This window comes from Hypomesus transpacificus, chromosome 12 (assembly GCF_021917145.1).
Source record: "Hypomesus transpacificus isolate Combined female chromosome 12, fHypTra1, whole genome shotgun sequence".
Classification (NCBI taxonomy): Eukaryota; Metazoa; Chordata; class Actinopteri; order Osmeriformes; family Osmeridae; genus Hypomesus; species Hypomesus transpacificus.
In genome coordinates, this window is record NC_061071.1 from 6,125,700 (window position 1) to 6,139,198 (window position 13,499).

Sequence of the window (13,499 nt, forward strand, 5' to 3'; positions counted from 1 at the left end):
ACTCTCTATACGCGGATGTTTCGAAGAATCAATTTCAAGTCCGCGTTCTGGGGGTCGCTGTTCACTGCATCTGGAATCTCCATCAACCGCCCTAGTGTCCACGTGACACAGCGACTCAAGGCCATTTTCACACCCTATTGGTGTGCTTGTCATGTGGTCGCGAGGAGGTAGCCCACTTTACGCAAGGATTGTTATGTCTCAAACATGTCAGCTACAAAGGACGTCTATCTATTCTCTTTGAAATCGTTCCAAAATGTCTTATTCCAACAGTTCACCGGCTGCAAGTACGTTCTTGGTAGACTCCTTGATCAGTGCGTGCAGGGCAGACAGTTTGTACTCCAACAGCATGTATATGTCTCCAGGTACCGACACGGGAGGATATGGGATGGCGAGCTGCGGTGTGGTGCCCTCCCTGGCTCGAAGAGGGGAGGTGGGTCATCTCAGCACAAGCATGGCCGTCCACTCCTCCTACCTCCCCCCCTATGAGAGCTGGCCGGACCCTGGCAGGACTGGCAGGTTCGAGCAGCACTCCTTCCCCCCCTGCATCAAAGAGGAGAGTGAGTGCTGCATGTACTCCGACAGGAGTGGGCGACTCGGTTCGCCTCAGCCCAGGCTTTCCTCGTCTTACTCCGGCCTCATCTCAGATTCCTGCCCGGTCGAGAGCCCTGAGATCCCGGTCCCGGGGTACTTTAGACTCAGCCAAACATACTCGTCCGGTAAAAACCAAGACTACGGTGATCAGGCAAGCATCGAAAGTCTCATGCAGCTCAACGGAGCAGCCCCAAAGTCCAACGCGCAGAAGTCTGTTCCTGTTGAGGTGGAAAAACAAACGGGCGAAGCTCCATCTACCCGAGAACGGGAGGTCACAGGTGCCGCCGGGGCCAGTCCGGACCAGCGGACCAGCCTGCAGGAGGACCAGAGCTCCTCGTCCGATGCCTCCGCAGCTAGCCCGGACCTGCCTGTGAGAGAAGCGGGAGGTGGGTATGATAGAGGGAGAGGCAATGTAACGCAAGGCTCTAGCGCCGTAAACCCCTATATAAAACACAAACAGCCCCGTAGTCGTAACGTTTAATGAGAGTCCTCCTCGAGTCGCAGTAAAAGGCTTTTACAGAGACGAGACTGGGCTTCCACCGCAGTGTCCCGAAAAGCCGTTAATACGTCCTGCTGCTTCTTTCTTTGCATTCTAAAGGATTATTGTTTTTTTTTCACACCAAAGCACTTTGTGTCCTTGGGCAATATTGCTTCTGTAGCATGGATAGGCTATACCCATATGGCGCTAACTGTAACTTCAAAGCAACGCGCACCTTTTTACGCACATATTGTCATAATTTCTGAACAAATATTCGTTAAAAGATATATATTGTTTTGATCAAAGAAAAGGTAAAGGCTTGAACATTAACTTGATTACTTAGTAGATCTAATTGTATTGTTAAAAACTATTTTATTTTGTAAATGTGAATAGCTTTATTGAAGGAACATTGACACAATTATCAAGTCTAGTTATTATTCCATAAATTATTGCAAATAATGTGTTATTTGATGTGTTCGTTACAATTGTACATTGGAATATTTATATGTTTTCCAGAAGCTAAAAAGGATGCTCCCACCAGTAACTGGTTAACAGCGCGGAGCGGCAGGAAGAAGCGGTGCCCCTACACCAAGCACCAGACTCTAGAGCTGGAGAAGGAATTCCTCTTCAATATGTACCTGACCCGGGAGCGGCGTCTAGAGATCAGCCATAGCGTCAACCTGACGGACAGACAGGTAAAAATCTGGTTCCAAAACCGAAGGATGAAGCTAAAGAAGCTGAGCCGGGAGACTCGGGAGAACCGGGCTCGGGACCTTACCTCAAGCCTTACCTTCTCCTGAGATCTGCTGCTGGTCAGAACCCTCATCTCCTCTTTGGCTACTCCGGGCCGCTGGAGCCTGAGGACCGGGCTTTGTTTGCTTCCTTGACCTCATACTCAGTGTAACATCCAAGTTGCTGTACAGCCATTATCACTTGTAGGCCTTCTCTGTTCTCATATGCCTACAATGGACTGGTGCGTCATTACTACACACCGTAAAGACAAAAGGAGAATGAGACTGAATTTGGGCCTTTAGCATTTGTTATATCTAAAAACGACAACAACAACGAGACATGAATAAAACATAATTCGTTTTGCTGTGCGTAAAAGACTATGGTTTCAGACTATTAAGTAGGGATCAGTGCTAATAGGGTTTTTTTTATATTCGTGATGTGTTTAGTTGTTTGTAACTGATATGTAGCCTACGTAGGCCCTATTTATTGGTGTACGCCAAATCACCGATGAATGTATCTTTGCTGCATGGTCTGTGGCTTGTATTCCATTAAATAGATTCAGAATATTACTGACCAAATGAATGTTCCCAAAGCTTTATTTTCTTGTTTCAATGCAATCCTTTGTCAATGCAATATTTCACGAGTGTATAGAATATGCCTATCCAAAATAAGCTGCCTCAAATACGCACTGAGCTTACCTTTAGATAACGTCTCAAAATGTCCTATTGTTGCGCGCAGACAACAATATACCCACACATTAAAACATCTTGGCATGCAGCCAATATATATATTTGGAAATATTTAAATTAACAGTATTAGAATATTATTCTATGAAGCCTGTTAACGGTAATAGCCATGGTCTAACAGGCCTACTGTAATAATCATAAGTAGGCTTATGCCACTTAACCTAAAATTAATGACGTTGGCAAACATGAGATCTAATTTTACACAAACACTCACATAACCTTTAATGTAGTGCATGTTTTTATTGTGGCAAAATATACTGAAATTCAACTTGATAAATTTAGTTGTTTTTAGGTTACTGCCAGTTTTTGGGGGATGTAGTCAGTTTTTATTTGTACAGAATAAAATATTAAAGAAAGATTCAATCACATGTATTTTCACATATTTTTTTGTAAACTGCATTTCACAGAAGAACCTTCGTGGACCGAGCATTGTTGTTTTCAATTGATATCAAAACTGCTATTCAAAGTTGCCTAGCCAGATGCAACACAGCACACAACTCAACATATTACAATCCCGTTCACAGCCCAACCAGCCCAACACAGTTACAAACATGGACGAGGGAGTTCCGCCGGATGCAGGCCGTGGCAGTAGCTTCAAGTGAGACGCATTAGTGCACAATCAAACACACCTCATAAACCTTTTATTGACAGACATAAAAAGAAGGTAGCCTATACAAACAGCAAACAAGTTTGTGCTAAACACTTTATGCCTTATGTATTTTTTTGCAATAGGCTACTGTACAGAGCCGGGGACATATGAACAAATAATGCAATTAAAATCTGACGGATGTCTGCTACTTCAATTACAGATGAGAGGGGTGGAGTCACAGCCCCGTTTAGCCATAAATATTTAACAAGAGCAGATACTCAAGTTAGGCCCGCTATGTAGAGCTACACAGTCAAGTAGGCTAGATAAACTACTGAAACAAGCTGCAGCATTCAGCGACATTTGCACGGACTAAAAAAGAGGGTCTCTCTCTGAAGACACGTGACTAGTGAACGCTGGAAAAGCTCATATATGAATCCATGCCCTCATTCAGCGATGCTTCCATGTTGGTCTGTAGAAAAGTCCAAACATTAATTGCAGTGATATTCGGATTGATTTACCCTATACTCGTTGTATTGGTAAATAAGATCACGTGATCCACGTAACCAATCGGTGGAGATGAAGCCAGCAAAAATACGAGATTGTTGCGAGGCCGGATAGCCGTAACGGCACCACCTTTTATATGTCTCTGGATGGATCAAAAGCATGTCGACCGGCAGCGCTCTGGCGAATTATTATGTGGACTCTATCATGGGGCACGAGACGGAGGAACTTTATGGGGCGCGCTTCACGCAGGGCTCTCTTGGGCAGACCTCCAGGCGGTCAGGTGGGAGGGAGAGTGCAGACTTTTCCGCCTGCAGCTTTGAACCTAAACCAGCCATCTACTCCGGATCCTGGGCCTCGGCTCACCCGCCGTCCGTCTCCGCAGTGCCCGGACTTTACCACCACTACGTCCCGCAGTCCCACCTTGCTTCCTCATCCGATAACAGATTTGTTCGTTCTTGGCTAGAGCCAATCCCCAGCTCCTTGCCCCTCTCCGGATATCACCCCCCTAGCCCGCCCTACCAGACAAAGCCGGACAGCAGAGCTCCATCGAAGAGCAACGAATGTCTCTCTTATGCAGTCCCAGTCACCCCTAAATTTATCTGCGAAAACAAGGACTCAGAAGCCCTGGATAAAACTTCCAAAGAGTCCAAAAGTGACATGTCGAACCACAGCGAGCCCCAAGAGGAAAAGCAACTTGACCCAAGTAAGCATATTTTGCTGTCTGATTTACTGCCAAAGGAATGCCACGACCACGGCTGTGTAAAAGCACGACTTTTACTAACCTATAAATGTCCAACCCGTATAGGCTATATCGGCGAAATATCCTTCTGAATCATTAAAATACGGGTCGTGAAAAAATCATCCGATAAAGACATTTGAAGCCGGATAATTTTATAATAGAATATATACGCGTTTATTAATAGAATAGGCTTAAACCTGTTTTACTTTGCCTGCCAATCTTGGAGGATTTGTATTTTTACTCACCACTTAATACTTAAGGGTTTGACAAGGTATGTGACATTTTGTTAACAAGGGAGTATGTTTTACGAATTTTAAGTGTTGTTATCAATTGAACGTGAGGCATATTTGGATGTAGGGTGCCTTTTTGTTTTTCACAAATCATTAAAAATAAATAAGTAGGCATATTCAGTATGTCGTAGGCCTGTAATACGCTGCAAATTACCAAAACACAATTTGGTGACTGCAAAACTTGTATCTTTATATTGTGCTGTGGGCCTAAACACCAGTGTCCTCTCCCTCTCCTGCAGGCAACCCTTCATCCAACTGGATCCACGCTAGGGCCGGCAGGAAGAAGCGATGCCCCTACAGCAAGCACCAGACCCTGGAGCTGGAGAAGGAATTTCTCTTCAATATGTACCTGACCCGGGAGCGCCGCTACGAGCTTGCTCGGATACTCAACCTTACCGAACGCCAGGTCAAAATTTGGTTCCAGAACCGACGAATGAAGATGAAGAAGATGACCCGCGAGAGAAATATTAGGAATAAGCTATAAGTTTAATCCTTCAATATCAAATTGTACGGTACGGCCCGTGCCTAGCTTGTGGTACTGTGGTTAGGCTTCAGCCCACTGGGCGGAAATGTAGATAGGAGCTCATGAAACTATTATTTTGTAATTTGTTCCCATATTGGTGTTTTTCCCGTAATAAATTAAAGGTAGGCTGCTGAGAAAATTCTAAATGTCTTTTGGTTTGCAGCGACAAACAGGCCTCACATAGGCTATACCTTTGCGCATGGGCCAAATTAAAAGGTTTGACAAAATGCTCTTGTCAATTTTTAACTATCCGCGTTTGATATATTTGTTTACTTTTGTGAAAGCACATCAGCTATGCAATGCAAGTATATAGCTTGTATCCTGTGTTTTTTATGATCTAATTATAGGTCTTGCGCGTGACACGTAGACTACAAGTGTCAGGCAAAACGTGCAATTGTCACTTCTAGCTCTAAACTGCATCTTAGTCGTTAAGAGATTGTCCTTGAGTTACAGTATATTAGGCTTTGGATCTGCTACATTTGCAAACATTTTGTAATTTGGCTCTGCAATTTTCTAAACAAAACTAAATGGAATGGATTAAAACTGAGTTTGATTGTTGGACTAGTGTATTGCTTACATTTAAATTAAGGTAGCGAATACATTTACTAGGCCTAGGCTATATAGTTTAAGCAGCCCAAAGGATGTTTGGCTCGAGGGATTGGCTCCAATAGGCTAGGTGTTCCCAGGCACCTTATTGTCCAGTTCTGCAGTAATGTCTTTAGAACAGGAAGACCGGCTGAACCATAAAGCCCCAGTGTCTGCCAGACGTCTGAGCCAAATTAGTTTATGGGCAAAGAGGTAATTGTACTCCTCTTTGAAAACCCTTTTCCTTGGCTGTTGGAGTTTGTTGCTGACATACAAAAAGACAGTCGCTTCTCTAAGGGCGTCTGGCGGATGAATTGTCCGTCTGTGCGTCGGAGGTGGAAGTCAGATCTGAATGAACAGAAAGTCACGTTTATTCACCAACTGCAGTAGCTTTACAGCCGGTATAAGCGGCATGTCTGACTGCAGGCGGTGAAGCTCGGTGATCCACATAAGCCGTTATAAAGTAACGAGGATCCACAGCAAATAAAATGATTAGGAGATTTGGCCATTAAAATATAGACTATAGGCCTATTTCATGTTAAAATAACAAAATACAGCAAATAACGGTGTCCGTATAGTCCATACTACGACGTCTATGTATGCTATTATCATGCTAGAATATACCTAATGGTTTTGGCAACATATTTCTGGACCAGGCAATCGTAGTCTAAACCCGTTTTTATGGATGGTGGTCACTGTCAAAGTGTGGCCTGCATCTGAACCGTCCCGCCTCTTAGATGCTTGCAGGTTTTGGATACATTCCACAGCCGCTAGATGACGCCCTTGGCCTGTATTGAACGGTATTGGTCAACAGATGGACTGGGCTGCGTTTCCCGAAAGCATCGTAAGCAGGACTCTAATCACAATATACATTGGGGACACACACCCCCCCGATATTCAAATCTGGTCAAAATCCCCCCTCCCAATATATTGCTATAAAAATATAAATAGCTAAAATATAAATGTGCTACGCTACGACAGGCAACCACGCATGCTGTCCGAAATTATCATAAAAAATGATGATATCATAATCATATTCATAATTAAACTTATCAGGGGGGGACCCTTAGACTCTCCAGCAAATTTCGCCCCCCCCCCATGTTGACTCTATGGCTACAGCCTTGATCGTAAGCCCAAATTGATCGTAGAATCCATCGTACGATGGATCTTAGTTTTAGGCTACGGGCCGTTTCCCGAAGCCATCGTAGCTAAAGAGGCTCTTGAAAATGCTCGTACATTAACGAGAGCTCCAGCTCAGTCGTAGATCGCTAAGTGCATCTTAAGCAAAGGGACTCATTGGAGACAGCAGTAGGCCGACCCTAAAAACAAGGCTGAATGGATGCGTAAAGATAATTCGAGATTAAAAAAGGATCATTCTTTATATAGCCTACCTTAAATCAAATGTAGCCTATCTGCGAATTACGTAAGCATTTCATAAATGCATCACGTTGATTGTAAATTCACGACACCTGCTAGGCTTTGAACATGCCTAAGGACAAAAATAGTTCATATAAACTATTTTTAACTAGGCCTACATAGGACTACGATATAAATAAAAAACTATCATAATCATTATGTTATAGCCCATAAATGTTTTCTGTAACGACAGTAGCCTAAATAATACTTTTTGTGTGCCATGATTACTCAATTGTTTTGGTTAAAGTTTATTAAACAAAAAGTTGAAGTTGCGACAGATCAATCACATTTCTGCATCCTGAGCGTTTTAAGTAGTTCTTAAGAGACAGGTACGAGTAGGCTGTTTGGGAAACGAACGTAAAATGTGTTCGTTATTTTGCTCGTAGAAAACACTCTAACAACTAAGATCAATCGTTATCAGGAAACACAGCCCTGACCTTCTTTGGCCTAGGCCTAGGTCTATATCAGGTCTAAGGTCAGGTTTTCACATGTAACCATTAGTGTGTTATCTGCACTGAATATGGCACAATAGCCTAGCTGATATGTCACATGTGTAATATTATTCCACATCTCGTTTTACATTTACATGTATTCATTTAGCAGTAAAAGTACGTTTTCACTGCAACTAGCAAGCTATACTGGCTACCGGTGGGTAGCCTACATCATAAGCATGTCTCGAGTCCAGACAATTCAGGGACGTCGTTGACCAAATTAAAATATCTGTTTAAGCACCGTGCATATTTGTCATTCTTATCTCCTCCAAAACATGCTATTCGTTTGTTAAGCAATTATAGCGAGTAGGCCTACAACACTTTACGTCTATTGCCAGATTTAGCTGCAACATGGATGGAGTTATTAATTATGTTTAAGTCATGCCACGGCTCCAGTAGGCTATCAAAAGATGTAGCCAATTACATTTTGGAGAAGGCAGGCCATGACAATGTAGACCGTCCAGGGCCCGATTTTCCGAATCACTAGGCGTACGTGGATATAGGCTAGGCAATATCATTGTTGTTGCCCGAAAAGGATCTTCACGCTACGTGGCACGTGAAATCCAATCGTAAGATCTTGACGGTTTCAGACCTATCGTTAGTCCATTGTTCGTTACATGCTCTTTAGGTTACTGCTTTTGCACTCTACCTCATTCAGGCGTACATAGTAGTAGTAGTACGTAGTAGTCTAACATAAATCAATCCCATCAGCCCATTCGATGAATCATTTAATGTTTGCGAGTTAATCTAATAAACTAAGCTAATTCTCAGACAATAATCTAAACAATATTAGGTTTTCATTGACAGGATTTCCGACATGATTTTGCCTAGATCAAATATGATTTAATTAGGCCTATAGGCTATCAGAAGAAATGAGGTCTTTCATTTTTCGTAAAATCCACTTGAAGTTTGATTGCGTGGCATAGACATATAGGCCGCACAGCACTTCTCAAAACGAGGATAAGGTGGTTCAGATTCCACCAGAAGATACTTGCCATCAATGACGCGTTTCCCAGATTCGTTAAGAGCTTCTTAGGAACTTCTTAGAACGTTCCTAAGAAGCTCCTAGGGTTAAGAGCTTCTTAACAAATCTGGGAAACGCGGTCCCTGCCTTGTCATAACTACCGGTCTATTGGTCTGTAATAAGCCATTGGTCATGCGCTAGTAGGCTAGCTACTTCAGATTACTGGTCCGGAAGTAGCAGGATTTATTAACGATGGAGGTAGGCCCAAACCAGCACATAGAGCCATCGTTAAAAAGTGCATCATTAGGGGGTCTGTCCAAGCTGGCCGCGTTTCCATTGCGGCAAGGTTGCTTTCGTGGAATATTCTTCCACTTCACGTCTCAGTGGATGTGGATCCGCTCGAGTAATTGCAGTGCACGAGCTCTGGGCCTTCTGGGTTACAGTCAATGAGAAGGTATCCCATCTAGGCAACCGAAAACCATCATTGACATCGTTTTACTATAGGCTATACCGAGTGCAACAATACACCTGTCAAACATTAAGAAATGGAGAACAGCAAGCATCATTCAGCCCGCCTCCAGACACTCGTCTATGGGCTAATTAATTCTGCAGACGAAAAACTAAATGGGAATAAAGCTTGTCATCAAATACGAATGTGGGGTAGATGAACAAACATAAATTACGGATTCTGCAGAGAAGAATGACTCTGGGTATTTGTTTCTGGGACTGGAAGGCTGCTGATCTACTGTCTGGTGTTATTCATATTCTGAATGGTTGACAGTGCAGATGTTGCCATTGTGAATGTGTGAGAGAGGAGCATAGACACCGCCTTCTTTTCCAGGCTGTCTCATAAGACAAAGACCTTGACTTAAATTCAGGAGATGACAGAACATTGTGTGGTATTTCGGGCCACATCCTGCACCGTCCACTATACCTCATCTGACAATTTTCAGGTGAGGGGCCCGAGCCTGGATGCCCTGCTAAAAAGGCATTCGCCATTATGCACCAAAGGAAGGAAAAGTAGCTACTGCGGTCTGCAGCAGACAGCCACATTCCTCCCCGGAGGAAGAGGATTTACAGCTTTGGACACAGAGCTTTTTACGAGCTGCTCTTCTCCGCAATTGGCCGCTCTGGTCATGTGTGCGAGAATAATTTCCTTGCGGGCCCCTTTACTATGCCACCCCTCTCACTTCACACGCACGCGCTTCGGTGGAACACCCGAACCACTGCTCGATCTGCTCCTTGCTGAGTCCGTGCTTATTACCGGATGCACTAAAAGTGTGTTGTTGGTCCAGTAGAAAGGCAACTGTATGTTTCAACAGGCTTGTCACATTTAGAAGAGTCACCAAACTGTGATGTCTGCTCCTGCTCGAGCAGCGTTTAGTGTTGCAAAGCGAGCAGAAGATGGAGAGCTCGTGTGTCTCGATGACAGCAGGTAGGACGTGACTAACTGCTCAAACCCGAAGAGATGCATGAGCACTGACTATAGAATTATGAGTGTTTAAATATGTCATAACTACTAGGCCTACCGAAATATGGTGCAGATTATATTCTTTGATTGAGTCATGATATGCCGTCTCAGGGTTTTATTTTAAGAAAAATACGCTGTTACGTTTCATATAATGGGTTATGTGTAGATTATTACTAAACAGTATTATTTAAAATGGTTATTTAGTCCAACGGTTGTCGTGATTCCCATGTCATTAGAGCCTATGTCAATTTGATTACTTCGTTTCTGTCATGTTAATTTGGTGATAAAATTGGTAAGAATTGTAATGTCAAACGTAACATTTTGGATGTAGCATATGAGTCAAATACATCTAGATATTCACTAAAAAAAGCCTTAACGAAAAAAATATGATCAAGGTTAGGCTACTGTATTTTGTTGGCATTTGTTTCGTTTTAATTTGAAGTTTCTTTAATTTAATTTACATATTTATTTATTGTGAAATAATGTATCCAACATGTGAGACAAAATGTAGAATGAATCGTTTTGAATATTTAAAAAATCTTTGTTTTTGCTCTAACTTGCCAAAATGCATCCTAATTTTAATTGTAAAACATCTTACATGCAGGCCCAAAAATGACAACATGTCATAAGGTGCAAAGTTTAAACAAGATTTTTGATTAAATGAATACATTCCTCTAAAAATCTAAATCATGCAAAAATAATCGTTTCGAATGTGTGACTTTAAAACGGAGAATGCAGAGCTCCCGTCTGACGTTGAGGGTGTAAAATCACGAACAAAGACAGTATTTCACTGGCCAGGCAGCTGCAGAAGAATTTACAACCAACTGCAATGCGGCACAAAAAGAGAGAGAGAGCAAGAGAGCGAGAGAGAGAGAGAGAGAGAGAGAGAGAGAGAGAGAGAGAGAGAGAGAGAGAGAGAGAGAGAGAGAGAGAGAGAGAGAGAGAGAGAGAGAGAGAGAAAGGGAAAGGGAAAGGGGAAAAAGAAGAGATCTTAATGTTTTCAATACAAAATGTACTAGATACAGTCATGTTCATGCATTTATGCTTTAGAATTTAATAATTGAAACATAGAATATCAAATATAAAGAAATTAATTTATACAAAGAACAGTTTGCAGCATGGCAATGTGTTGTTGATAAATATTCCTTGCGCTGGTGACATTATCTTCCAGTTTGTATAAAAGCGTCTGCTAAATTAATCTATTTAATGGTAGTTATAGGCCAATACATGAGTGGATCTTCCTGCATGTCCTGTAAGACTCAAGATGTGAGCTCACTCCGCATTCACTCAAGTGAACACAAAAACCGTCCAATGATGTCATTGGTCAATGGAACATTGTGATCAGCCCTATATGCTACGACTCTTGACTGTAATATTGTGGCGTGAACTAGCCTACTCTGTAGGTGTCATTTTTTTGCAATGACAATTGCACTACAGATAGACTATAGGTCAATCCCTTGTATAACAGCGACTTGTCGTATCAAGCTGTATTTCGTTGGGTGTTATAGCCTAAAGACGACAAAGCATATTAATATGAATATAAGCCTACACGTCTTTCCCCAGCTCCAGTCGCCAGTCGCCGGCTAATACCGACGTGAAGATCCCCAGGCGAGGGCCCACATGCTTCTGGTCCAGAATGCATACAGGACCGTATGTAGGGTTCCTGGGGGTAGAATGCTTCATGGCCTCTTGAAAATAATACAAATATTTGGTAAGTAATACTGTGAAGATGAATGTGAGTAGGCCTTTGTCTCGGTCTCAATAATATATTTCTGGGTCCTCCCATCTACCTCCGGTTCCTAGACTGTAGGAGGAAACTGTAGATTCTAAATTAAATCCAAGTTCATTTTAAGAATGAATCATCTCCTTGTGGTTAAGTTGAATAAGGAATTTGAATTCAAATGCCTCACGTGCTTACTCAAATTAGGTATAGGCTCGGCCTACCTCTTGATAGGCTATTTAAGCGTGAACATGACGTGAAAGCTAAGAGCTCAGCTTTCAGGTTCGTGCTGGGGAGACAACGAGGCAACAAGGAAGGCAAAACTGGTTAGGAATGAAACACAGCCCCTCACGCCTCCCACCGCCCCTGCGCGCGAAGCGCTGTTGTAGCTGAATATCTAGGCCTACAGGGGGGGCTGTTGGCCAACAGTCAGACCACCGAAAGGAAACATCCAGTGCTTAGAAAGGAGACAGTCTGCCATTGTACAGCGACTGACGACTGAATAATACTGCATTTGTAGATGGTGCCAAAATGCATCGTTCTTGTTTAAGGCTGACCTACGCGTTGGGCCAATAAAAAACGATTACGCATATAGCCTGCATGATATAGCCTAATATTTTGTCCTAAGTATGTATGAAATAACACACAGAGCCAATCCCAGTAGTACCTAGGTTTCATAGCAACATAGTCTACTGTATGTGTGTATTATCCCCAGCTGCCATTTTTGTTGTAGTGCAGTCCTTACTTGTGCGCAGTCCGGACCTAATAGCTTCACCAGAAGTCTAGCTGTTGAAATCGGACAAATTGCTGTTTTGTTTAACAGTAGCGTTTGTCTGTGTGTGTGGCCACACTCACACACACACACACACACATAGAGATTCCTGCTTGGTGTTTTCACAAGGCATGGTTTATGGTTTTATTACCTTCCACTTACGAAAATCAAAGGGTGTGTGACCAAACAGATGCTACAGCGTTAACACCTTCACTAACCCAAAAGGTTGAACAGAAAGAGAAACCACACATGACCCAGACAAGCTCACAAGATGACATTCAGATGAACGAAGCAAAACAGCAAAAATACTCTATTACACAGACACACTCAGACAATGTATCCACGGCTGCAGCATAATGCATGGTTAAAGTATAAAAAAGCCATCGTAAAAAATATAATTTTAAATGTTCAGTACAACCTGGCAAACCAGTGTGCAGTTAGTACTGCATCTCTGCAAGCGACGTTATTGAATAAATGCAAGTTTGAAAGTTATTTATGGGTTTCGGGCGCGAGCATGAATGGCTATGGGGAGAACACGTGATTCCATTAAACTTTGTTTTATGGCGCAGAGTTGACAAGCCAAAATATAACTCACATTGTAGAATGGCTTGGGTGTGCAGATGGCCAAGAAAAACAGAATGATCACTGATCTCTGATGATCTCCGTGGAACCACGGATTACTCTCGGGCTTTACCGTCGATGGCTACCGTCCTCTCGCACTCTCTCCGGTCGATCATGCCCCGACAGAAGAAAGCTTTCGTTATTTTTTAGTTTTATATCAACAGACCAGACGTGAAAGGTAGGCCAACGGAATAAGTTCCATGTGGCGGGCGAACTTTTGTGTATCAATTCCTGTAAATTCACCGGGTGGCGTTGGCTATCAATTCA

The 13,499-nt window shown here is 42.8% G+C and overlaps 2 protein-coding genes across 2 annotated transcripts; both read left to right on the forward strand.

The window, feature by feature from the left end:
- LOC124474463 (homeobox protein Hox-D10a-like) lies at nt 1-1,886 on the forward strand. The gene is made up of 2 exons (XM_047030618.1): nt 1-977; nt 1,586-1,886. The coding sequence occupies exons 1-2, from the start codon at nt 254-256 to the stop codon at nt 1,867-1,869; spliced, it is 1,008 nt and encodes a 335-aa protein (XP_046886574.1). The 5' UTR covers nt 1-253; the 3' UTR covers nt 1,870-1,886.
- Nucleotides 1,887-3,371: 1,485 nt separating this feature from the next.
- Nucleotides 3,372-5,415, forward strand: LOC124474473 (homeobox protein Hox-D9a-like). Its single transcript, XM_047030631.1, has 2 exons — nt 3,372-4,343; nt 4,909-5,415. Exons 1-2 carry the CDS (start codon nt 3,800-3,802, stop codon nt 5,151-5,153), a joined length of 789 nt encoding a protein of 262 aa, XP_046886587.1. The 5' UTR covers nt 3,372-3,799; the 3' UTR covers nt 5,154-5,415.
- The last annotated feature ends 8,084 nt before the right edge of the window (nt 5,416-13,499 follow it).

Excerpts from the sequence above, each read along its gene's own strand:
- LOC124474463 (XM_047030618.1), top strand. The coding sequence starts at position 254 with ATGTCTTATTCCAACAGTTCACCGGCTGCAAGTACGTTCTTGGTAGAC. Across the intron at positions 978-1,585 it reads GCCTGTGAGAGAAGCGGGAG|AAGCTAAAAAGGATGCTCCC; the intron begins GTGGGTATGATA and ends TATGTTTTCCAG.
- LOC124474473 (XM_047030631.1), top strand. The coding sequence starts at position 3,800 with ATGTCGACCGGCAGCGCTCTGGCGAATTATTATGTGGACTCTATCATG. Across the intron at positions 4,344-4,908 it reads GGAAAAGCAACTTGACCCAA|GCAACCCTTCATCCAACTGG; the intron begins GTAAGCATATTT and ends CCTCTCCTGCAG.